This window comes from Sus scrofa, chromosome 7 (genome assembly GCF_054392235.1).
Source record: "Sus scrofa isolate SSC_HxYL_T2T_F1_AM1 chromosome 7, Sscrofa_HxYL_maternal_Yorkshire_Landrace_v2.0, whole genome shotgun sequence".
Taxonomy (NCBI): Eukaryota; Metazoa; Chordata; class Mammalia; order Artiodactyla; family Suidae; genus Sus; species Sus scrofa.
This window is the reverse complement of record NC_139389.1, coordinates 131,632,454-131,657,803: the sequence shown is the minus strand read 5'-3', so window position 1 is coordinate 131,657,803 and position 25,350 is coordinate 131,632,454. Positions and strand designations below refer to the sequence as shown.

The 25,350-nt window shown below is 59.2% G+C and overlaps 1 protein-coding gene across 3 annotated transcripts in view; it reads left to right on the top strand.

Annotated features, from left to right (window-relative positions):
- Positions 1-25,350, top strand: part of CCDC85C (coiled-coil domain containing 85C) — an 83,175-nt gene that overhangs the window by 42,747 nt on the left and 15,078 nt on the right. For all 3 annotated transcript variants that reach the window (XM_021099688.2, XM_021099687.2, XM_084970186.1), the window contains exon 2: positions 20,206-20,279. In XM_021099688.2, coding sequence (XP_020955347.2) covers positions 20,206-20,279 — 74 coding nt within the window. The remainder of the gene's footprint in view (positions 1-20,205; positions 20,280-25,350) is intronic.

Below are 25,350 nucleotides of genomic sequence, written 5' to 3'. Positions count from 1 at the left end.
CCAGCCTCGCCTTGGCACCCTCGCTCGGTGGCACCGAATGTCCATGGGGAAAGGGTGGGACCCACCAGACATCCAGGAGCCTCCTCCGTCCCCCCAGAGTGAGCCTGGCACCGCTGCCTCGTGGGGCTGCTCTGGCAGAGTCGGGAGTGCTGAGGGCCTGGCCGGCACTTGGCCTGGTAGAGCAGCCTGCTCTAGGATTTGCTCCACAAGGGCTTTGTCATTCCCCTTCCTGCCCTGTGTTTGTTTTGTTTTTGTTTTGTTTTTGTCTGTGCCTGCGGCATTGGAAGTTCCCAGGCCAGGGATGGAATCCCCACCACAGCCATGACCCAAGCTGCTGAAGTGACAAGGCCAGCTTCTTACCCCACTGAGCCACCAGGGAACTCCGCCGGTAGTTTTATTCAAGGCAGTTTTGGCAGCACGGTGCCTGTCCACCCGGCTTTCTCACCTCGTGTGTGATCATCAGCATTTTCCAGTTGAGAAACTGAGGCTCAGAGGATTCATGGGCTGTCCCAGGATCTCCCAGGCCGCACCCGCCCACCTGCCCCTGTGCCTGTCTGAAGACCCCTCTGTTTGCCCAGCCAAGCGGGCGGCTTTGGGTGGCGGCCCCTCAGAGGCCGCTCTGGCCTGAGAGCTCCCGCATCTCAGCCCTGAGGTCCAGGGCATCTCAGCCCCAGGAGGCCCCTGTGAGCAGCCGGTTCCCCCAAGGAGACGGATTCCACGTTTCGTGCAGAGCAGGAGTGAGGCCTAGATTTGATCGACTGATGTATTTTTTTATTTCTAAGGGGATTCGTATTTATTAGAGAAACAGGAGGACTTGGAGAAGCAGAAAGAGAATCAGCGTACGCCTCTCGCCCAGTCCGCTGACCCTGCTCTGAAAGTCTTATTTCCCTGACGGACTGTTTGTTTCCTCCCCAGAGCAGGAGGGTTTTGGCTGCTGGTGAGCGCGCTGTGTGTTTAACGTGGAATCTGGCTTTTTTCCCTCGACGTTGCATCAGATGCTCTTTCCCCGGGGTCTTCGAAGCCTTGTTAGTGTCTGCACGACAGCCCTTCGAGTGAGTTAAGCAGCGTTTACCTAACTGTAGCTCTGTTGTTGGTCAAACATGAACTGTCTCCTGGCAGTGCCTTCGGGCAGGGTCGGCCTCCGCCTGGGAGGAGGTGTGTTGGGTTGGGGGCTGTGGCGGGGGCTCCAGGTCACCTTCCGTGGATGTCACTCTGGGGAGCACGTTGGAGAGGAAGTCCTGTGGCTGGGATTTGCCTCACGGCTTGGTCATTCCTTCTGTGTAGGTGGGCTGTTTTCTTCCTGATGCGTCTGAGAGAAGTTGCAGTGAACACCCCTTCACTCTCAATGCGCCGCGTATTTCTTAGGTGGTGACAGTATGGTGACAATGTCAGGAGATTTAAGCTGGCACTCTGCACATCCCAACACGGTGCTTTAGAGCAGTCGCTTTTTTTTTTCCTTTTTCTTTTTAGGGCCGCACCTGTAGCATATGGAAGTTCCCAGGCTAGGGGTCGAATCGGAGCTGCACCTGCTGGCCTATGTCACAGCCACAGCAACGAGGGATCCGAGCCGCATCTGCAACCTATGCTGTAGCTTGCGGCAACACTGGATCCTTAACCCACTGAGTGAGGCCAGGGATCGAACTCGCATCCTCAGGGACACTGTGTTGGGTTCTTAACCTGCTAAGCCCCAGCGGGAACTCCAGAGCAGCTGTGTTCTGATCCAGGACCCAGCGCAGCTTCACATACCGTGCGCTCCCTTTAGCCTCCTTCCTCCACGGGAACCTCTCCCGCCTTCCCTGTCGTCTCATCCACGTGGCGAGAGTACAGAGCAGCCCCACGTGTGGCTCAGAGTCGGCTTCAGGCTGTGTGTTTAGGGCAGGAACGGCCCAGAGGTGCCTGCCGTGGGCCCAACTTGGGAGCAGACCTCTCTCTGTGCGTTCAGGAGCTTTCTCAAGGTCACCCCACTGTGAGGTTAGTGAGTAAAACTTTGTCATCAGGAGTTCCCGTCATGGTGCAGTGGAAACGATTCTGACTAGGAATCGTGAGGTTGCAGGTTCGATCCCTGGCCTTGCTCAGAGGGTTAAGGATCCGGCGTTGCTGTGAGCTGTGGTGTAGGTCGAAGATGCGGCTCAGATCTGGCGTTGCTGTTGCTGTGGCTGTGGTGTAGGCCGGCAGCTACAGCTCTGATTCGACCCCTAGCTTGGGAACTCCATACGCTGCAGGTGCGGCCCTAAAAGGACAAAAGACAAACAAAACAAAACAAACAAAACAAACTTTGTCGTCAGTGAATGACCCACGGGAGGCCCTTTGAAACCACCCAGTGTCTTGATCCTCTCCGGATGCTCCCGTGCGAGGGGCTGGCATCCGTTGGCCCCCACCCTGCTCACGGTAAAGACGACTTCCCCACCTCCTGTGCTGCCCTCAGCAGCTGGTAATCTGCCGTGGGGCCCTTGCCCTTCCTTCTCGTCGGCCTGTGTGTGGATGTGTGTGTGTGTGTGTGTGTTTTTTATCAGTGTGGATGCTTATTTTGTAACCCCTGGCTCTCGCTGTCATTGTCACTGTCACCTTGCCTGGGACAAACCTTTGGCTAGATGCCAGGGAGGAGAAGGGAGCTGGGATTTGACGTGTGTCTGCCGTGGGGCTGGGGGCCAGGATGGCCTGTGACCTCGGACAGCGAGAACCTTGGGGTCCCCGCTTCACCCCGATGTTAGCAAGCGCGTTTGGGACAGGCTGACCTTTAAGGCCCTTTTACTCCCCCTGGCGTCCCCTCCAGGCCTTGTGTCGTCCCTGTGCCGAGACTGGGAGTTGGCTGTTGGGCAGTTCCTGGTGGGCAGCTGTCACCTGTCACCTGTGGGAGTGATGACGCGGGAGGCGGCTCCTTGGCCCCCCTCCCTTCCCTGTGGCGCTTCTCCAGCGGGGCCCTTCCTCTGCGGGACCCAGGCCTGTTTATGCTCGTTAGTCACCAAACACTGACCTCATCCTGGCACCAGCTTGCCTGACCTTCGGCTCTGTTCGCGTTCATATCTTTCTTAAAGAAACACGGCCGTGCGGGCAGGTGTGCCAGTAGCCACTATGCCACCTGTGCCACCTGTGCCCTCCGTGCAGAAGGGCCCCAGGAGGCTTCCAACTCCTTGGTTGTACAGAGAGGTGTTTTCGGGCCCAGAGAGGGAGGGGCCTGCCCAGGGTCACACAGCAAGGGGTGGTGGCCCGACCACCCGTGCACAGACTCTCCCCTCCTCATGGCAGGGCCTTTACGATGATGTGTCTCCCTGGTCCCCTCACTGATGTGAGGCCACACAGCTGTGATTATAGAGGCCCAGCTGATCCTGGGCTTTCCTGCCCCTTTCCTCTGGCACTGCTAGGGTAGCTCCCTCTCCATGGAGGGTCACACCCCTGGCACAGCCTCGATGGGCTGGGGTGACCAAGTACCTGGCCAGCAGGACGGTGAGCTCCTGGCTTGCCAGTCCTATTTTGGGTCATCCGCTGATGTCGCTGTGGGAAGTGGAGGGGTTTCCGGGCCCTGTCCAAGGCCAGCAGGTGACCTCTGAGTCCCGGAAGCTAGTCCCCCTGCCGCCAGTGGGGAAAACTCTGGGTCCAAAGGGCAGTTTTAGCTGCATTTACTGAGCCAGAGCAGCCGGGACTGGAAGGTCATCCAGGGAGCTGAGCCGATGGCAATGTGACTGGGGTGGCTGGTGGGGCCCCCTACCTCCCAAACACCCAGAGCCCCTGGTCAGCCCCAGCGCCTGCAGCCCCTCAGCCCTTCTCAGGAAGGGTGTCTTGCTGCGTGCCCTCTTTGGGAGGCTCTGGAAGCCTGGTCCGTCCCCATGGTACCCAGGCGATGCTGAGGCTTGGGCAGGAATGCTGTGCCCAGCAAATGCAGCCAGCCCACACCTGCCGACACCACTCCCAGGCACTCCTCCCAGCACAGTGAGGATGAGGCTGTGCCTGACTCCTCCCTGCCTGCTGTAGTGCAGGCCTGGCCTGGCCTGGGATGGTCCCTGCCTCCCTGGAGCCATCCTCTCGAAAGCCCCCGAGATGACCTCTGTGGGGTGAACAGGTCTGTGGGTTTTCTCAGAGTGCTGAGTCGTGCAGCAAAATCTCAGCACCCCCAGGTGGCACGTGGGGCCCATCCATCCACCCCATGTCCCGGAGGAGAGCCCTCCGTTCTCCCAGGGATGGGGGCAGCTGGGGGCCGTCGGGGTGCAGGCTCACCTGGCCTGGGAAGAGCGTTGTCCTCCCTCTGCTGTCACAGATTACAACCTGCGTGGCTTAAACAGCTCGAGGGTATTCTCTTAGAGCTCTGGAGGTCAGCGGTGCTAAAATGGAGCAGTCGGCCAGGCTGTGCTCTTTCTAGAGGGCTGCGGGGAGAAGCCGTCTCCTGCCGTTTCCAGCTCGTAGACGCTGCCTGCATTTCTTGGCTTGTGGCCTCATCTCTGTCTTCCAAGTCGGCAACGGTTCTTTTCTCTGACCACCCCTCAAAGTCACATCTCCGTGGACACAGCCAGGACACACTCCACTTTCACACATCCATGAGATTAAAACGCCCCCTCCCCACCCTGGTCCAGGCTAATCTCCCTCTTGGCTTCTGTAGCCTTAATCCCTTGGCCAAGTCTCTTTTGCCGCATGGTCGTATATGCACAGATTCTGGGGGTCACGCGTGGGCCTCTGGGTGGACCATCGTCTGCCAAGTACAGTTTCCAGGTGCAGTCTGAGATGGGTATCGTGACGTCCTGTGGGGAAACCAAGGCCCGCGGGTGCAGCTGGAGCTGGGCCCCTTCCAGTTTTCTCCTCTTGAGATACGACCTGGCCACAAAAGGCGGTGTCCCTTTGTCAGCTGGAAGAACGTGCCCTCCCCAGGACCTCGGGGATGGCCCTGGAGCTGGTCTTCTCCGTGAGCTTTCGGTCAGCAATCACCTGCTGTGGGGTTTCGGTGGAGTGAGAAGGGTAGGTTGCTGTCCTTGTCATTTGAATGTCTGTGTCATTGTAGTGGGCGGGGCCTCACTGCCCTGCCTAAATGCAGGGACTCTGCTCTGCAGGGGCTCTGAGTCGCGTCCCTGTCCTGCACTCTGAGCCCCCTGGGTCCCCTGGGCCCCCTGCCCGCATCTCTCTGCGGCCAGCATGGGAAGCTGCTCATTCCAGGTCACAGAATGGTTGGGGCAGAGAGGGGACCTGTTCTTGTCCCCTAACTGCCTGCAGGAGGGTGGCTTCCTGCTGCTGTCATCCTCCAGTCCCCATGGACCCCTCCTCTCCCCGCAGGCTCTGGACCCGCTGTTCTTGCACGGCTCCCAAGGGAGTGGCCAGGGGTGTTTGTGAGGTTTTTGGCAAAAGCAGCCTGGGGGTTGTTGGGACCCAGAAAGGGGGTGTTTAGACATCAGGAAGTTCCAGCATCTTTTCTGGAAGGTCTATTGCACTGCCCTGACTTTCTTCCTTTTACTTAAAAAGCATTATTTTAAAAAAGAAAAGGAGTTCCCGTCTTGGCTCAGTGGAAATGAATCTGACTAGGAACCATGAGGTTGCCGGTTCGATCCCTGGCCTCGCTTAGTGGGTTAAGGATCCGGCATTGCTGTGAGCTGTGGTGTAGGTCGCAGATGCAGCTCGGATCTGGCATTGCTGTGGTGCTGGCAACAGCTCTGATTAGACCCCCTAGCCTGGGACCCTCCATATGCCATGGGTGGCCCTAAAAGGACAAAAGACAAAAGACAAAATTTTTTTAAAGAAAGAAAAAAGAGCTCCCTTTGTGGCTCAGCAGAAACAAACCTGACTAGCATCCATGAGGATGTGGGTTTGATTCCTGGCTTTACTCAGTGGGTTAAAGATCTCATGTTGCCACAAGCTGCAGTATAGTTTGCAGATATGGCTCAGATCTGGCATGGCTGTGGCTGTGACATAGGCCGGCAGCTGAAGGTACAAGTTGACCCCTAGCCTGGGGACACGCCTGGGAATATGGCAAACCTGTGGCCCTAAAAAAAAACAAAAAAACAACATTATTATTATTATTAAGACATATATAAAAAGCTGGCATTCCTGTTGTGGCACAGTGGGTTAAGGATCCTACTGCAGCCAGTTGGGTTGCTGCGGAGTTGCGGGTTTGATCCCCAGCCCAGTGCAGTGTGTTAATGGATCAGGTGTTGCCATGGCTGGAGCATAGATCAGTCACAGCGTGGCTCAGATTCAGTCCCTGGCCTGGGCACTTCCACATGCCGCAGGTACAGCCCTCAAAGAAAAGAAGTATATAAAAAGCAGTAAACTTGGAGAATTATGAGACCACTCTTTATTCCACTGCCCGCCTTTATCAGATTGTCAACAGTAGAGCGTTTTCGTGTCAGGTCCTTTCCTTTTAAGAACTAATGTGTTGCAGGAGTTCCTGTCGTGGCGCAGTGGTTAGCAAATCCAACTAGGAACCATGAGGTTGCAGGTTCGATCCCTGGCCCAGTGGGTTAAGGATCTGGCGTAGCCACGGGCTGTGGTGTCGGTCGCAGACGCGGCTCGGATCCCGCGTTGCAGTGGCTCTGGCATAGGCTGGCCGCCACAGCTCCGATTGGGCCCCTAGCCTGGGCACCTCCGTATGCCGCAGGTGCAGCCCTAGAAAAGACAAAAAAAAAAAGACCAAAGAACTCAAATGTTGCAGGTAGAGTTGTGGCGCCCAGTGTGTCAGGCCCCCACCCCCGTCCCCCCAGAGGGCGCCTCACCTGGACCTTGGTGCTCAGCACCGTCCTGCATTGATGTTTCTCTCACAGGCCCCACGCTGTGTACAGTGTAGGCTTGTGACAGTGTATCCTGTAAACAGGACGCTTGGCAGTCCTAAGTGATGTCACATGTCCATGGGTCCCTCAGTTGCTCTCCCCTCATCCTGTTTTTAAGCCGTATCCCTGCTGACACCTGTAACTCATTCCCTCGAAGCTCTGCACAGAATTTCATTGTTTGGTTAAACCACAGTGTATCTGCTTTCCGGGGGAGGACATTTAGGTGGCTCCCGTTTTTTACTCCGTGAGCCAGTGTTGGAATGCCTTCTTGCACCTGTTTCTGCAAACCTGGACCTTCTGCCGTGCCGGGGGCGCCCCAACGTGCTGGCTCCTGGCTCTTTCGCACTTGCCATCACACGGGGGACTGCTTTTCACTTTCTGCTGAAATCCCGTGGCTGAAGTGGTCTCATTGTCTTAGTTTTGGGCAGGGGCGGTCTTCTGACTGTGCTCGTGGATCCGTGGTCTGTTGTCCAGCAGGGCTTTTATTGTGCACACAGTCAGGGGTGACAGGTTTTCCCTGTGTGTTTGGTTTGTGATGTTTGTTTCTTGATGAAGAAATCCTTTCCTACTTGAAAGCTGAAGTGGATCTTTTTCTGGCCGTCTGTAGAGTTCCTGGGTCGGGGATCAGATCCAAGCCGCAGCTGTGGCCCACGCCGAAGTTGCGGCCATGCCACATCCTTACCCCACTGTGCCGGGGCCAGGGATTGAACCTGCATCCCACCACTGCAGAGATGCTGCCAATCCTGTTGTACCCCAGTGGAAACTCCTGAAGTTGCTTTTTTTTTTTTTTTTTTTGTCTTTTTAGGCTAGGGGTTGAATCTTGACTCAGAGCCTTAGCTACCAGCCTATACCAGAGCCACAGCAATGCGGGATCCGAGCCGCGTCTGCAACCTACACCACAGCTCAGGGCAACACCGGATCCTTAACCCACTGAGTGAGGCCAGGGATCGAACCTGAGTCTTCACGGATACTCGCTGGGTTCATTACCACTGAGCCACGACAGGAACTCCCTGAAGTTGCTCTTTTTAACAGTATCGAGGCAGAACTCTCAGAGTGTGTATGTGTGTATATATATATGAAAGTATACAATTCAGTGCTTTTAATATGTTCACAGAGCTACCCCCCCCCCCAGCACTATCTGATTCCAGGTCATTCTTACGCCCCCACGAGCAGCTGCTCCCCTCTCCTTCCCCTTGGCGAGGCGAGCACTCATCTTTCTTCTTTCTCTGTGACTCTGCCTGTTCTGGACGTTGCTTATCAACAGGTTCACACAATACGAGGTGTCCTGTGACTGGCTTCTTTCCTGTATCGTAAATTGTTAAGGGTCACCCCTGTTGTCGCAAAGAGGCCCCCATTTTAAAGTTGCTTTTTTCCCGCAGAGCTCTGTCCTTCTTGAGGCTGCTCTCTGCGTGTGCTGTGAGGCTGGGCTTGAATTTCCCTCGCTCGGGGGCCAGCCACTTGCTGCAGCCCCGTGCACGAAGCGCTTCATCCTTAACCCACCTGCACGGAATGCTGCTGGGGTCATGCGCCAGGTGTGCAGAGCTTCTCCGGGCCCCCTCACCCCAGGAATCCCACCACCTTGCTTGTGATGATTTTTTCATGTTGTTTGTTTTTTTGTTTCTTTGTTTGTTTTGTCTTTTTGCCTTTTCTAGGGCCGCTCCAGCGGCATATGGAGGTTCCCAGGCTAGGGGTCTAATCAGAGCTGTAGCCACCAGCCTACGCCAGAGCCACAGCAACGCAGGATCTGAGCCGTGTCTGCAACCTACACCACAGCAATGCCGGATCCTTAACCCACTGATCAAGGCCAGGGATCGAACCCGCAACCTCATGGTTCCTAGTCAGATTCATTAACCACTGAGCCAATACGGGAACTCTGATTTTCTCTTGTTTTTACCGAATCAGGGAAATGCCACCGGAGCTGACTGCCTGAAGCCCCCTCTTTCCCTTGCTCCTAAGGCTTCGAGCCCCAGCACCACTGCTCACTCACAGGGTGGGGTTCCTGCTGAGCTGTCAGAACTGCCACTCCCCTGCGTCTTCGATGGGAATCCCCTGGGTCTGATGATCCCGCCACACCTCGATTTTCCCTGTTTTCTGAGCCTGCTCCACCCCTGCCACACCTCCCCGCCTCTACCGCAGCTGGAATGTGCACTGGTGACCTGCCCGCTCTCCCTGCCCCCGCCCCCCACCCTTCCTGCCTCCTCTGCTGGAGTGTCCCACCCTATCCTGCCCCCCCCCCCCAGCTCCCCACGACACCTCATCTTTTTTTTTTTTTTTTTTTTTTTGTCTTTTTGGTCTGTTGTTGTTGTTGTTGCTGTTGTTGCTATTTCTTGGGCCGCTCCCGCGGCATATGGAGGTTCCCAGGCTAGGGGTTGAATCGGAGCTGTAGCCACCGGCCTACGCCAGAGCCACAGCAACGCGGGATCCGAGCCGCGTCTGCAACCTACACCACAGCTCACGGCAACGCCGGATCCTTAACCCACTGAGCAAGGCCAGGGACCGAACCCGCAACCTCATGGTTCCTAGTCGGATTCGTTAACCACTGCGCCACGACGGGAACTCCGACACCTCATCTTTAGTGGAGACGTGCGTGATGTCTAAGGATGAAGCAAACCCCCTTTCCTCCTGAAACCAGCGAGCTGTCCACTTTTGCTACCATGGGGCTTGGCGCATCCGTTCTGGGGCTGAGTGACAGTTTACCCTCCTCCCCCTCTGGCCCTGCCACCCTCGGGCGTCTGCCCTGCAGGTCGTAGCCTCAGCCTTGTCCCTGCGGAAAGCTGTGTTTGAACGAGTTCAGCCCGGGGAGTAGTGCAGGCCAGGAGGGAATGGGGCCCCCGGGGAAGGAGCCCGGGGTCGGGGCTGGAGGGAGGCGCTTGACAGTCACTGCTCAGCTGAGGCAGGGTCCCCAGCTCACGTGCGCACCAGCACCTCCTGGAGGACGCAGCCGGGTATCCAGGCCCCTTCTGGAGCATCTCCGTTTAGCATCCAGTTTAGTTGCTTTCGGAGGAAGAGGGATCAAATGTTCAAAGGTCCCCAGGGAGCCAAGTGCAGTGGGCTGAGAGCCACAGGCCAGGTGCCCCTCGGCTTCTCGGTGGCTCTGTGGCCCTGCTGGGCAGGGCTGGCAGACGTCCGCTCAGCCTCTGTCAGTGATTCCTGACCATTCAGCATGAAATCGGGGCTGGTGCGGGGGGCATAACCGTGCTGTCACCTGCACTGTCACCTAAGCAGCCAGGTTGATTGCTGGGCACAGGAAAGGAACCCTCCCTCCTCCCCGCCCCCACCGCCACCTCTTTTCTCCTGGTTTGAAACAGTGACAGTTTCCTTTTGGCTTGTCGGGCTTTCCAAGCCGTAGATGGAGGAATTTAGCACACGTCCACAACAGGGCGTGTCCTACATGAGGCCAGCGGCACTTGGCCTCCTGTTTGGCCGCTCCCTTGAGATTTCAGTGCAGGTTGGGAAGTCTTGTGGCTTTTCCTGGAATTAAATGCCAGGCGGCCTCGGGTGGGCCGGGTGCTGATCCGTGGGGTCCCCAGAGCCGTGTGCGGGGAACACAAAGGGGCAGGGGACAGTCAGGAGACAGCCAAGCGGCTCGTCAACGTCCCAGTTTCCGTCGGTGTCGTTGTTAGGGTGTTTTTCCGTGCTCACCGGTTTTCTTGCCTCTGCAGGCTCGAGGTGGAGAGGCCGGGGCTCCGATCATGCTGTTCACCTGAGCCCCGGGCTTGGAGGGGCAGCGTGGGAGGGGCTGGTGCCAGCCTTTCGGACATTCGGGTCCGCATGAGGCCCAGAGCCTCCAGGCTTGCAGGTGCCCCTGGGGTGGGGTGGGGGTCCTGGGGGAGGAAGGACCAGGAGAGTGTCACCAGGGTGGCACTCCGTGGAGCCCAGGCCCTGCCTGAGAGGCGGAGTCCCCAGCGACTTAACCACCAAGGGGAGTTTAGCTCAGGGAGTGCCCGTCTTCCAAGCTCTGCCCTGTCTACCTGGGGGGTGGCCTGAAGGGGCACCGGGTTTGGGGATGGATACCGTGGGCGCCTCGGCTCTCACCCTGCTTCTCGGAACTCCGGGACTGGGCCCCGCAGAACCTTGGTTTCTTCGTTGGCAGAGTGGGTGAACGTTGCTGTGTCTCCGACAGGGTCAAGGCTCAAAATGAGCCGTGCCAGTCACCATGGTGATGACATTGGGAGAGGCCCAGGGCAGTCGTGTGGGACCCCGTAGGGCTGCTGGGGGGGCTTCGAGGCAGGGTGGAAAGGGCCTTGGCTCTAGAGAAACCTGGGTTCAAATCCCAGCCTGGTAGTGTTTTCACTGTGCAACGTTGGACTTGCTACCTAAGCTCTCTGAGTCTCAGGCTCCTTTGCAGTCAACAGGGAGAGCGTGGCCTGAGGATTACAGTGGGGGAGGGTGTGTGTGTGTGTGTGTGTGTGTGTGTGTGTGTGTGAGAGAGAGAGAGAGAGAGAGAGAGAGAGAGAGAGAGACAGGAGGGCTGGGGTTTTGCTTGGTATCTGCTGGCACACAGTAGGTGCTCAATAACATTTGCATGAGCCAATGGGAAAGCATGTTCCCTTCTCACGTCCTGAGCAGGTGGGAGAACTTTCTCGCACCCGAGGCACCGCAAGTCCTCAGGGAGATTATGCCTGGCTGCCTCGGCCCCGTACACCCTGCAGACCCACCGCAGGCAGCTCAGAGGGGCAGGCCGGGCCAAGGAGGGAGGGGCAGGGGCAGCCCGCCCAGCTTGGCGCTGCCACCACCGAGAGGCGTCCCCCCAGGAACCTGATGTGCCTCTGATAGGCCTCCCTCAGCCCTTTCCCTTCATCCATAAGTAATAACTGTCTCACATTCAGCCGGACCTCCTGGAGCTGTGATGTGTGCCAGGAGGCGGATGCTAATGAGCGCCAGCTCAGGTGTTCCTGAACCTGCCCGCCTGTCGCGGCCCCACCTCCGGGCCTCTGCTCACACTGCACCCTCAGCGGGGCCTTGCCTTCCCTCCGTCCCTGCCCCACCTGTCTGCCTGTCAGAGTCCTGCTTGCTCTTCATGGCTCTGCTCAGATGCTGCCTCCTTCAGGAAGGAGCCCCTGATTTCCCTGTGGGCACGTCCTTGCTCTCTGCCCCCTCATCCCCAGGCTGTGCCTCTTCACTTCACCATTTTTTCACCCTTCAGCAAATGTGCTTATTCCTGCAGCTCCTTCATTAGGCAGTTGGGGATTGTGCCTTTGGACAAGCATGTGTGATGGCTGGTCCTGCTGGCACCTGGCTCTGTGACCTTGGCTGGACCCATTCCCCCTCTGCATGTTCTTTTTCTCTTCTGTAGGACTGGTTTTTTTGTTGCCACCTGGCAGGGAGGGACCAGAGGGTAGCAGAATGGGTACATCTGCCCTCCTCACAGCTGAGTTGGGAAACGTCAGGGTTTCAGGGGCTTCTGTCCAGCAGCCATTCAGCTTCTTGCTTTCCACTAGTGATGGGGAGCTCACACCCTGCTGGTAGCCTAGGCTGTCACGAAGCTGGTAACTTTCTTTTCCCGTCCTGCATCTGGGGACTCTGTGCCCTGTAAGAATTCAGTCCTTTGGTGACCTTTGGGGTTGCTCAGGGGCTGGGAGGAGGTGGCCCTGAGCTTGGAACATCCTTTAAGAAGATAGGACCAGGAGTTCCTGCTGGGCCACAGCAGGTTAAGGAGCTGGTGGTGCTGTCTTTGTAGTGGAGCGTATTTGATCCCTGTCTGGCTCAGTGGGTTAAATATCTGGTGTTGCTGCAGCTGTGGTATAGGTCGCAGCTGTGGTCTGGATACGATCTCTGGCCCAGGAACTTCCATGTACTGTGGGAGCAGCCAAAAAAGAAAAAAAAAGAGAGCGAATAAGACAAGGAATAGAGTTCCTATTGTGGCTTGGTAATAACAAACCTGACCAGTGTCCATCAGGATGCAGGTTTGATCCCTGGACTTGCTCAGTGGGTTAAGGATCTGGCCTTGCTGTGAGCTGTGGTGTAGGTTGCAGAGGCGGCTCAGATCCTGCATTGCTGTGGCTCTGGTGTAGGCTGGTGGCTGAAGCTCTGATTTGACCCCTAGCCTGGGAACTTCCATATGCCTAGGGTGTGGCCCTAAAAAGCAAAAGAAAAAAAAAAAAAAAGAAAGAAAGAAAAAAGAAGGACCATTCCCAGACTCTGTGGAATCTGGGTTCTGGGCCTGACTGGGGGCGGGGGCGGGGGGGGGGGGGGAAACCCGGAGATGCTCCTTCATCCGCAGGGAGGGCAGCAGGTGTGTCAGCCCGAGGCCCCCGAGCCAGGCCTGTGAGCAGGGCGGCTGGCCAGCAGCCCTCTGGGACTGAGTACAGGCCCAGGACCGGCTGTTTCCCAGCAGGACTGGGTGCTGCAGGAGCCCCGGGCTGCCCTGAGCCGGAAGAAAGGCGGCTGCTCCACCGCTGCCTGGTCTGGGCCCCCAGTACACCGGGCCGAGCCTCAGCTTCTTTGTCTGTGAACTGGGGCCGGTCCCCCTGCTCACAGTGGGAAGAGGAGGACGAACGCTTGTCCGGACACCGGCGATGCTTCTCGCTGGAGGACCCCGTTTCTCTACCTGTCCTCGTCTGTTGGGGCCGCTCCAAGGGCATACCCTTTACCTCCCACGGGTCTGGCGCCCGGGAGCCCAAGGTCCAGATGGCACTCTCAGTGTCTGGGGTTGGGGGGCTGCTGCCTCGTTCCCCGGTGGCCGCCTCCCAGCTGTGCCCTCAGGCGGAGAAAGAGCCCCGGGGTCTCCTTTGGAAGGGCCCTGATCTCACCCAGGAGGCCTCCACCCTCGCGACCTGATCACCCCAAAGGCCCCGCCTCTTCAGACCATCAGTTGGGTGGGTTTCAGTACAAGGATTTTGGTGGGCGGGGGGAGGAGGCGGAGGAACCAACATTCTTTTTTTTTTTTTTTTTTTTTTTTTTTTATTTGGTGGCTGAGCTCTCGGCTTGTGGATGTTTTCAGGCCAGGGATCGAACGTGTGCCATGACAGGGACCCCTAGGCATTGCCGTGACACCAGATCCTTAACCCACTGTACCACAAGGAACTTTAAACTTGATTTAGTTTTATTTTTTGGGGGGGCGGCGGGGGGGGACACAGCTTTCAGCCCAGAGCACTGTCCCGGGTGCCCGGAGCCGGTCAGACCTCCCCGCGGGTGGTTCTCCTGGCGGCTCTGCCTGAGCAACTTGGCACGTGGCTTTCTGCGTCTTCATTTCTGAGTCCTGGGCCAGGGGAGGAAGGCAGGAAACTGAGGCAGCGACTCCCGGGAAGCAGGTGTTCTTAGGAGCTGCTCCCATCCTCTGGGTTGGAGGGGGAGGGTGGAGTGATGAGGGTGCTTCTGTTTAATGAGGCCCTTCCGCCCCAGTGGAGCCCCCGGCCTGGCCCTCTCCCCTCCTGATGAGGCGGAAGGAGGCGGGATTTAATCAGCCGAGTCGTGTTGTGATGTCAGCCAGTCATGGGGCTGAGGCCTCATGGAGGGGTCTCAGGTGCAGCTGGGTCTCCTGCTAATGACCTGCCACAAAGCCTGCCTGTCCCCAAGACGTTATGGGGACCCCGCTCAGTGAGAGGGGGCTGGAAGGGAGGCAGGGCTGGTGGGGACCTGGGAAGAGGTGGCAGCTGGAGAGTCAGGCCCCGGTGTTGCTGTGTGTCACGGTGCCCAACCAGCCCCCGTCTGCCCACTTCCTCCTGTGCAGAGAGGGGAAACCAGGCTTTTTCCTGAGCTGTGGCAGACACCATGGGTGCCCTGCCGGGATCCAGACGCCCGAGGCACTTGGCGAGTGGCCACCCCCAGTGAACTTTGGGCAGATGAGTGACTCAGCCCCCCCCCCCCCCCCCGCCGCCATCCCTCCCTGTCAGCTTCTCCTGTGCTCCGCCTCACTCCCCATGCTTCCTGGGGTCATTCCCACATAACCCTTTATACAGACTCCTAATCTCAGCCAGAGCAAGATGTCAGCTCGAGGCGAGGTTGGCACGAGATGAGGGTGTAACGCTGTGCCCCGGGGTCTCAGGAACACTGGCCCTTGGCCACCGGAATGCCCCGCCCTCTGTGGCCTCAGCTGCCCCTTGTCCTCAAGAAGTGCAGGTGCCACGTCACAGTCACAGGCTGGCTGCTTCTTCCTCTCCCTGCAGCAGCCGCTGGTGGGAGCTCCTGGGACTGAGACCCTTCCCCTCCTTCGGGGACACTGGTCCCCGCTCCCCGGCAGCATGAATTCCTCTTAGGTCCTCAGGCTTTTCCAAGTGCCTAGGGTGACTGGAAGTGGCCTCTGGCCCCCAGATTCTTGGTGAAGCTGGGGTGACACTGCTTAGCCAGGCAGGGGACCAGGCCGGGAGGGGAGGTGTGACCTGGCCTGGCCTCACAGCTTCCGGGAGGGCAGAGTAGCCTGATGGTCAATGCCCAGACCTGGCTCCGGAGTTCTTGGCTGAACCAATCAGCGCCCGGCAGCTCTGTGACCCCCACCCACCCTGGTGCCTGGTCCTCCACACGCCCTGGGAACAAGCGTCTATGAGGAAGGCGTGGCGAGGGCTGATGCTCAGGCTCCGGGAAGCAGGACTGCTGGGGGAAGCTCTCCCATCCCCCAGGCGGAGGGTGGATCCTGAATCCCCAGGACTGGGCCCGTGGGCGCCGGGCAGGAGTGGGGGTCAGGGATGTTCCAGGGGACACCGAGGCCAGCCCAGCCCAGAGTCCCTTCCACAGTCACCTCCCTCATTTCCCCCCCAGCCGTCAAGCCAGGAAATGACCTTCCCTCCCTGCCGGCTCCTCTCCTCATTACTGCAAACCCTGGGATTAATTTAATTACACGCTTGTCTCCAAGAAGCTGGGGCACGAAGACGCCCTGTGGGATCGTGGGTTGCCCAAGGCGGCGGGAAGGACGGTCCTTGCAGGGAGCCAGGCCCTTCCTGGTGTTGCCTGCACCCCCCCCCACAGTCCCCCCAATCCCCCACAGCCCCCCTCCACAGGCCCCCTCCTCCCACAGCCACCCACAACCCCCCCGACACACAGTTCCCCGCCTAATTTGAGGGCCCACCCAGCTCTCATTCTTGCCCACTGCAGGGCACCTGCTCTGACCTATGGGTGACCAGAAGTCTGGCTCCCTGGCTCCTGGCAGCACACAAAGCCTGGTTTGAGGAGCCGAGGGTGGGGACAGTGGGGACAGGGTCTGGTATGGCAAGGGAGGCTTTTCCAGGGCTTTCAGGAGGCAGCCTCAAAGCCTGTTAAACTCTGCAGGAGCGGGTAGGCTCGGGGCTGGGCCTGGGCCTGGGCTTCGAGAAAGGCCCCCAGACCAGAGCTGGGAGAAGCGGGCAGAGGGTGGCGGATTGGGTCCGCCTGCCCAGGCCGTCCTTCTGGCCACCGTCTGCCTCCCTTGACCTCAACGGGGGCTCTGCAATGTGGAGGCGCAGTACTTTAATCCATTCTTCTTTTTTATAAAAGAAAAATTTCTCCCTATTCTCAAAGGAGATTATTTGAATTATCGAGAGATGCTGTGAATAAATAAAAAATCACCGGTGCCGTCATGCGAGCGGTACCGCAGTCGGTACGTCCTTGTGCCTCCTTCCTGAATTTATTTCAGTGCATAGATCTTTTTAAACACATCAGCAATGATGCATGAGGTTTTGTTTGTGTCCAGTTCTTTTTTGTGGGTATTTCTTTTTCTCTCCTAAGCGTCATTTGAATGAGGGATGACAAGGGCGCTGCTGTTAGACGAATCAGTGCCGTTTGGGCCACTGTGATTCTGCCTGCGGTCGTTATAGTGGGTTGAATTCTTTCGAATAATTTCCTTTGGAAGCACCGATGATTTATAAATATTTTAAGGTTCTCATATTGTATTTTTGAAACGCAAAAGGAAAAAACCCACCAAACCCTGATGCCTGAAGTGTAGTTTGTTCTCTGCAGCGAATATAGGGTTTGGAGTGAACCAGGACAGGTGGGCTGAGGGGACAGCTCTGTCATCAGGGGCCATGGACGTGGCCTGCGGGCCCTGAGGTCTGGTATTGGTGATGGGGTTGTTTGTGGGGCGTGCGATGGCCTGTGTCCCTTCTCCTGGCGCTGGTTCTGTCACCACTCTTTTCTCCTGCCTGCCGGCCTGGGAGGTGGACACGAGGCTGAGAAGCCCTGGTGTGCCCGGCCTGCCTGCTGCCCAGGGCTGAGCTGGTCGTACGTCCACTGACTTGACCCCGGTCGTGACTGCAGTCTGACCTTCTGGGAGGGGCTGGGAGCTCCTGGCTCAGCCCGTAGGAATGACAGAGGAAGACAAAACAGCCCTCAGAGCCAGGAGACGGGTAGGCACTGGGCCCGTCTTCAGGATGGCTCTGCGGCTTACAGGGCAGTGAGGGAGTTCGTGACCTGACAGGCCACTCATCACACTCAAGTGCCTGGTCCCTCTTCTGGCTTCAAGGCTGTACCTGGCAGTGCATCCCGTGGTGGGGGCTGTGATGAGCGGGAGTGGGGGTAGGGGGCTGGCTTGTGGCTGCACCCAAGGGTTGGGCAGTAATGGAGTGTCCAGGAAAGATGCTTGACCCCGAAAAAGGTAAATAATAAATAAATTCCTCACCCATGGACTCTATGAGGACTACAAGGTGGCTGTGGATCATATTCTAAGCTTTAGGCTTGTTTATTAGGGAGCCATGGGAACCAGAGCTCCTTCTAAGTCTCAGTATCCGCATCGGCATAATAAAGATAATAATAATGCCTCTCTTATAAGGTGGCTGAGAATTGGACGTTAAAGACCTTAACATCCTATGGCTTACGCTCAGTAAGTGCCCAACAGATGTTCATAACAGCGCCATCTGTGTGTGCGTGTGTGTGTGTGTGTGTGTGTGCGCGCGCGCGCTCGTGTTTATTGCAGGATTGCAGGGTGCCAGGCAAGGAGTTCAGCACAGCTAGTGCTCAAAAAGCCTAACTCCCTGAGGGGTTTAAGGAAAGCCCCCCACCTTTTTTTAGGGGCGCACCTGCGCCATATGGGGTCACATCGGAGCTGTAGCTGCCAGTCTACGCCACAGCCACAGCCGCAGCCGCGCCGGATCCAAGCCGTGTCTGCGACCCACACCACAGCTCACGGCAACGCCGGATCCTTAACCCACTGAGCGAGGCTGATGATCCAACCCACGTCTTCCTGGATCCTAGTCGGATTCATTACTGCTGAGCCACAGCAGGAACTCCAAAAGCGTGTCTTATTTCAGGAGCCTCTGCCAGCTTTTCTGAGATGGGCAACACACTTGGGGTCCTGAGCACTGGGCCACGGGGGTGGGGCTGGCGGGTGGGGAGAGGGTCTGAAAGACGGGACCCCGGGGCCCCCCTGCTCAGTTGCCAGCAAGTGGGGACACTGTTCCCTGTGGCCTCTTCATCTGGAAAATGGGCATGATCCCTGCTTGGCACCTGCAAGGCTTGAAGGGTGAGCCAGAAACAGGGGCTGCCATGCATCATGCATGGGGTGGGGGTAGGGGGTCCTCCCCTCCCCCACCGATCCCACCCAGAGGGGGAACCCCCACACGGCAGGGGGAGGGGGTCTTAACGTGGAAGGTTGAGTGAGGGAGCTGAGAGGGTCTTTGGAGTTTACCTTGTGCGCCGTTTCCCAGGTGGCATTGCAGCGAACCGTCCTGCCAGCAGGTGGGGGACTCACAGGGTTACAGAGCCCTGGCTGAGGCCCACCCCCCTCCCTGTGCCCAGAGCCCCTGAACACTGAGGCCCTGCCCCTCCGGCCCATGGGGGTGGGTGGGAAGGGATTCGAGGACTGCTGGCCAATTTGGGTGATGGATGGGTAAACCGAGGCTGAGGGTTCCCTGCCTGGGAACGGGAGTTCTGAGTGGGAGGCCTCTGGAGTCGGCGCCTGGGGTCGGTCCCCCTCGGCGGCCGCCCTGCAGCATGTTGGGAAGACACTGCACCTCCGGAGGCCACACGGCAGAGCTGGCTTGGGTTCGCAGTGTCATCCCTGGAGTGGGAGGGGGCTTCTCCCTCCCTAGAAGGCTCCACATTCCTGAGAGTTGACGGCACAGGCAGGGGAGGAGGTGGTTGTATAATTAGTGGGTGGGGCCGGGCCACCCCCATTCCTGCCCAGGGCTGGGCCCTGGTCTCCCGGGCTTGCTCCAGGGCGGGGAGGCTTGGCTCCCAAGGGGCCTTCGAATAGGTTGGGTCGCAGTGTGACCCACAGCTGGCAGGTGAAGGGGCAAAGAGGCACTGATGCAGGAAACTTCCTCCCGCCTCCTGTCATCAGGCTGCCTCGGAGGACAGCGCTGCTGGGAAGCCCCGGGCCAAGATCCAGTGCCGGGAGGTCATGGCATCTGGGGAGGGCTGCCGGCTGCCCCATCCTTGCCAGGCACCAGTGGGCTCCCCATCAGGCCTCAGGCTCAGTGGGGGAGGGTTATGATGGTCCCTTTCCTAAGGCCTGGGGCTCGCCTGGGGACGTGATTGCATGGTGGTCCCAGCTTGTCCTCCAGTGGCACTCAAGCCCCCTTTACCCGCCTATGAAGGTTAAAAGCCCCAGGGTGGGTGGTGATGGCCTGGAGGATTCGGGGGGCTGGCTTTGGTCGACAGTCTAGTGCCTTTGGAGATAAAGGGTCGGTGGCGTGATCTGGGAAGACTCTGGGCAGCCTGGGTCAGCTGGTATCCGGGCTGGATGGGCAGCTTGGGTCAGCCTGGCATCCGGGCTGGATGGGCTCTGGCCAGACACCCAGGTGGTTGAGAGGTGCAGAGCCGCCCCTCACCTGGGGGCTGCAGAGCCCCTGGGGGAGGTGCCCTGGGCCGTCACAGAGATGCGCAGACTCACCTTTCCTCCCTCCACACCTGCACCTGCTGGGACTGTTTGGTCTCCTTGCTGCCCTGCCCGAACCTCCCCCTCCCATGCTCTGTCTCCCCCGGCCCCTCTGCCCCAGGTCACCCTTGGCCTCCACCCGGGCAGGCTCCTTAGCCTTGGCACTGAGTCACTTCATGGGTCCTTCTCTCCTGAGCCGACTTCCAGCCTGATGAGAAGGCAGGACCAGGGCCGTGGGTAGCCAGGTGGTGGAATTTCCTCTGCTTCTGCTGTGACGGTGGAGTGGGGCCAGCATGGGGAGGAAGGTGGGTTTCAGCACCTGCAGGAAGGGGGTGGCTTACCTGTGTTGTGCGCCCCGCTCCCCTTCATCTGTAGGAGCTCCCTTGCGTCAGGCAGGATGGAGAGGAGGAAGCCATGCTGCAGACTTGCCAGCTCAGAGCCTCAGTTTCCCTACTGCGTGGGGGAGGGCCCCCTGGACCCTGGGCCGGGGGGTGGGGGTGGGGACTGTCCCTGGGTGAGGGTCCCATCAGGGGTGTGTGGGGGGGAACTTTTGGGGAAAGTGTCGCGGGGGCTGAAGGAATTGGTCCAGGACAAGCTGGCGTGGGAGCCCTCACCCCCTTCCTTCACGTCCTTCTGCGAAGCTCAGGTTCCGCTGGGGGTGTGCGGGGCCGGATGGGCTCTCCTGCTGGAGACAGTCGGCCAGCTGCCCAGTAATGTCCCCACCTCGTGTCGTTACAGATCCCTCGTTCACCTACATCAGGCAGCTGGACACCAAGGTGAAGTTGCTGGAGGGCGACAAGCTTCTGGCGCAGGTAGGTGGGCGGCACCCCGGGGCCAGTGCCACCCCTGCTCCAGGGTCCACCACCCTGCTCAGCTCGCCTGGGCTCCCCTCCCCCTCCACGCCCCTAACCTCCTACCTGCCCCCCACTCCTGCCTGGAGTCACCTCCTGGGACGCTGGGTGGGAGACAGTGTCGCTGCTCCAGGGTTTCCCTGTCCGTGGTCCCCTCCCCGCCCCGCTGGTCCGCAAGCTCCTTGGGGACCAGAGCTGGGCTTGTCCCAGAGACAGTGCGGGACACACAATGGCTGAGAAGCGGGCCGCTTTGCCCCTCTGATGGGCGCTTCAGGGCCCGAGAGGTGGGCCGGCATGCCCTCGCTCAGACCCGCGTGGAAGCGTCCTTTCCGTGCCGCGCAGGTTCTTCTCCAGGATGGGGTCCTCTTCCCTCCAGGCCTGGCCTGATCCACAGACCAGTGAGGCCAGGCCTCATCACCCGTGTGTCCCCAGCAAGGGGGACGGTGGCTTAGAGACTTGGCGATGAGGGCAGTGCAGGGAGGGGGCTGCAGGATGAGAGGCGGGGGATAGGTGTCCGTGCCTTTGCTGCGTGCCCTGGAGCACGGCTGGAGCACAGCTGGAGCATGGCTGGAGCACAGCTGGAGCACGCAGGGGGCAAGGCTGCTGGGGGAGGGCCTTTCCTGCTGTGGGCGGGGCGACGGTGGGCGGCTGTGGTCAGCCGGTCGGGGTGTCTGGCGGCCACTGGCTTGAGGACCTTCTAGCCTCTTTCCCTTGTGCTCATCTTTGACTTCATCTCATCCTCCCCCTTGCCCACCCCCCTACCCCCTCCCCGCCCCCCACCCCTGCCCTGCTGCACCCTGCCCCATACGCCCCTGGCTGGCCGGGATGCCCAGAGCGTTTCTCTGGGAACCAACCCCAGGGAGGGCTCAGCTGCCTGGTCCCGTTGCCCAGCAACGGAGGGGCTTGGCGCCACTGCCCTGCTCAGGCACCTTCTCTGCCCCTGGGCGCTGCTGGGATGTGTGCAGGCCCACAACTGCCCTCCCCCCCCCCCCCCCCCGCGCAGGTGGCAGGATAGCTCTCCCAGCCCCGCAGGATGCTGCGGAATACACGCCTCATTTGGGCCCTCCGTCCTCCACACCCCAGGACCACCGCATCCACATCGGAGCGTAGCCAGGCCTTGAATGGCAAGGCCCGTTTTCAGACTTCCCGCTTTGGTGTTGGGTGCTGTATGGCAGAGGGGCTTGGCCACAAGGAGTGCCAGGTCCTCAGGACTGCCGGGGGCAGGGAGGAGTGTCCGAGGCAGTGGGTAGGCCTCCTGACACCCAAACGCCCTGAGTGGGCCTGACCTGGGCCGGTGCTGGTTGCTAGGGGGTGGGAGGTGGGTTGTGGGAGCTGCAGACAGAAGTGACTGCAGGGGTGGGGGCAGCACCAGGACTTGGGGGCCTTGACCTGGGGCTGATTTCCAGCCGGTGGAGGAGGGGACGCAGTCACTCGCATATGGCACAATGAAGGCCAGGACCACGGTGGGGCGGTGGGGGACTCTGGTGGGGGTGGGGGTGATTTCGAGTCTGCCCAGATCCAGCTGTCCTTTGTGTCATTGTTTCTGGGGAGAAGCAGAGCTCAGGCCCCCAATTCAGGATGCTGTTTGCAGCCTTATTCTGCTGTCCCAGCAGGGTGTTGCTTGTGGTCCTGTTTCTAAGGACAGGAACGGAAGTGTCCCTTGACCTCGTGGCCTCTGCTCCCCTAGGCCACCTTGTCCCTCAGGGAGAAGACACCCAGGTTCCCGTGGTGGCCTTGGCCTTGTGCACGCACTCAGGCTGCAGGGGGCAGTCCTTCCTCCTCCTTCCTCCCTCGGGGCACCCCCGGTCTCCCCAGGGAGCCCCCACAGCTGTGTCATTCCCCCGCTCCCCACCCGCATACGCAGAGGTGGAGGTTGACGGGGTGCCATGTCTGGAGCATGAGGGGGGCGGCTGCCACCTGGGCAGGGGGTGTCTCTGCCTGGTTCCTCCCCTCCCCCAGCCTGCTCTGACCTGCTCCTGGAGTCAGGTTTGGGCCCTTGTCCTGCAGGCAGCAGCAGTGCAGGTCTGTCCCTGACCTGTACCCATGCTCAGGCCAGGCTCTCTGGGCACAGAGGTTTGTCAGATGGGGGGGTGGCCTGTCGCCTGGGCCCCCCACCCCGCGCTGCCCAGGCTTGCCGGTTGCAGGTGAGATTGGGCTTAAAGGTCAAGATCGGGCTTTGGCCTGGCTCGTCCAGGAGAAGTGCTGAGAGCTGGGCCTGCTCAGCGGCAGTGTTCCAGGTTCCTGGTTTTTGGTAGAACTTTTCCTTCTCCCTGGTGAAGGTGCAAAGCCGTGCTGCTCTGGTGACAGCCACGTGTGCTTGTGTGTGTCATGGAGCTGGACACCGGGTCCCATGCCTGCCTCCTCCTCACGAGGGCTCTGCTGGCAGGCGGGGGTCTTGCCCAGGTCTCTCTGTGAGCCTGTGTCAGCTTGGCTGAGAAGGGGCAGCCGTGTGGCACTGGGGCAGCCGTGCGGCCACGGGTGCACTGCAGGCCAGCCTTGTATCATCTTGTCCCCTTGCTTCAGCCGAGGGGCTGACCCTCAACCTACAGTCTGCAAAGGCACCCAGGGGCCGGGGTGTTGGCAGGGCATGTCCAGGGTCATGGGCAGGGCTCCAGCTGCCCTCGCCACCTGCTGCCAGGGCTTGGCCTTGAACGGGGGTGGATGCTGCTGGCTGTGGAGGAGGCGTTGCCCTTCTGAGCTGCACAGGAGGCGTGAGAAACAGGGAGAGAAGGGCCTCCCTGGCCTGCTCCAGGTTTCCCGGCAGCAGCTGACACCTTGCCTGCCTTTGGGTTCCCGGGGCGGCTCAGAGGGCACCAGCTTTATAAGGACCCTCAAGCCACTTCCCCTGCCCTGGCCTCCACTTGTTCCCCTGTTAGGTGGGCACTCAGTCAATGTACCCCCACACACTCACCTCCTGTGTGTGGGGGTACATCGTGGGGGTACAGCGGTACCCAGGCAGAGCCTGTCCTCAGGGGGCAGTCTCACTCTTTCCCTGCCAGTAGGCTCAGGTGTACAGGCGGGCTATGGGAGCACAGCGGAGGGGGTACAACCCCATGGGCAGGGCTTGGCCCACAAAGAGAGTACTGGTCTCATTTTGAGGGGGTCCAGGGAAGATGGGGTTTCTATAGCCTTCTTCCTCCTGGCCTCCTGCCAGTGGCCTTCACCAGCCACCCCTAGGTGGCCCGGCCCTGAGCTCTCCCAGACCCAGGGGCTGCACTGTTTTGCTGACAGGGTGTCAGGACCCTCTCTTGTGGAGCTGGGCCCCCCACCCCTGCTGGGCTATCAGCTACCCAGCGGTCACATCTGCATCTCCAATGACTTGGCAGATGCATCTTGGGGAGCCCTGCCTGCACCCCACATAGTCTCTTAGGCCAAGAGGGGAGGCTGGTTCTTGCCCAGAATAAGCAAGGTCTGCTTCACCAAGGGAGAGCTGCTTCATGAGGTAGTGAGTGGATCATCGTTGGAGGTAATCAAGGGTGGTTGGACGGATGTGGGGATGGATGGCCGTGTTTGGGAATATTGGAGGAGATTGCTGCCACGGGTAGGGTTCTGGGCTCTGCCTCCTGGGCTCTGGCTTGTGAGATTTTGGCAGCTAAGTCTTGTCGATGGAATCAAATTGCACAGAAACCTCCAGCTCTGTGCAATGTGGCAGATCTGCCTTTGGCAAAAGGGGGGAGAGAGCAGTGGTACTCTTATAACTGTCTTTAGGTGACACGGCTTTGGATTTGGGTCGGAGGGCGGAGGCCTCTGTGGATTCCCGTTCCCGACTGCCCACCCCTCCCCCCATGGCCTCTGTTTAACTCCGAAATAGCTTTAATTAAAAATGTGCCTTTAGTGTTCACAGGCTAAATTACTGTATTGCAGTTCGTATTTTCTTTCTCGTGTCGGTTTTAAAATTTCATCAACACAGCTGCTTCCTCTGCGATGATTCATCTCAGCCCGGTACCCGTTTTGATTTTTCCCGTGGATGCCATGCCTGGCCGGCTGGGCTGGGGGAGGCTGTAATTGATGCCCGGGGGCCTCCGCTCTGACGGTTCCTGCGTTCGCTTCCCTGCTGGGCTGATAAATGCAGGCTCCGCGTGTGCCCAGAAGCCAGCCTCACAAAAGAGCAAGAGCAGGCGGCCAGCTGGGGGAGTGGAGGCAGTGGTCCAGGCCGGCGGCTGCAGCCAGGCACCCCCCTCCTCCTTGTCCCGGTGCTGGCTCTTCCCATCCGGCCTGTGCCACATGGGCTTGCGGAACAGTCAGGTTGGAAATGACCCCAGGATTTACACCAAGCGTGAATGGGGACACTGAGGCCTGGGGGGCAGAGGAGTTCCCAGGATGGCTGACTGCATGAGTCTGTGGGGCTGTGTGACCAAGAACCGGGCGCGGGAGGTTGGGGGATGAGGAAGGGGCTTAGGCAGCTGGGGTCAGCATATGAATTTGGTGGGGACACAGTTCAGCCTGGAGCAGTGGTGGTGTCGGCCTGATGGTGTAAGTAGGTTTGGGCCCTGGAGGAGTCTGACTTCATATGATCCCTGCTCAGCGCTCAACTGCGTGTGGCTTTAGGCAAACTACCTCATGTCCTGGTGCCTCTGTCCCCTCACCTGTAAGATAGGAGTGACGGCGGCGTTGCTGCTCCATGCGTGCCACGCCCACCAGAACCTCCTCCTTCTGTCCCCCCAGGCAGCACCTGCCCTTCTCTCCTCCTGGTCGTGAGAACCTGGGATTTTTTCTTTCTTTTTTCCTTTTTCGTTTTTGGCTGCCCTGCAGCTTATGGAATTCCCAGACTGGGGATCAGATCCAAGCCACAGTTGCAACCTAAGCTGCAGTGGCCGCAATGCCGGATCCTTAACCCACTGTACTGGTCCAGGGATCGAACCTGTGTCCCAGCGCTCCCAAGACACTGCCAATCCCATTGCGCCACAGCCAGAACTCCGGGAACCTGGGATTTTTCAAGATGCCCACTCAGCCAGGCTTGGTCCCTGATGAACTGCTCCTTTTTCCCCCATGTCTGAGTTTTGAACCATCTAAGCTAGTTCTGTCTCCTGTG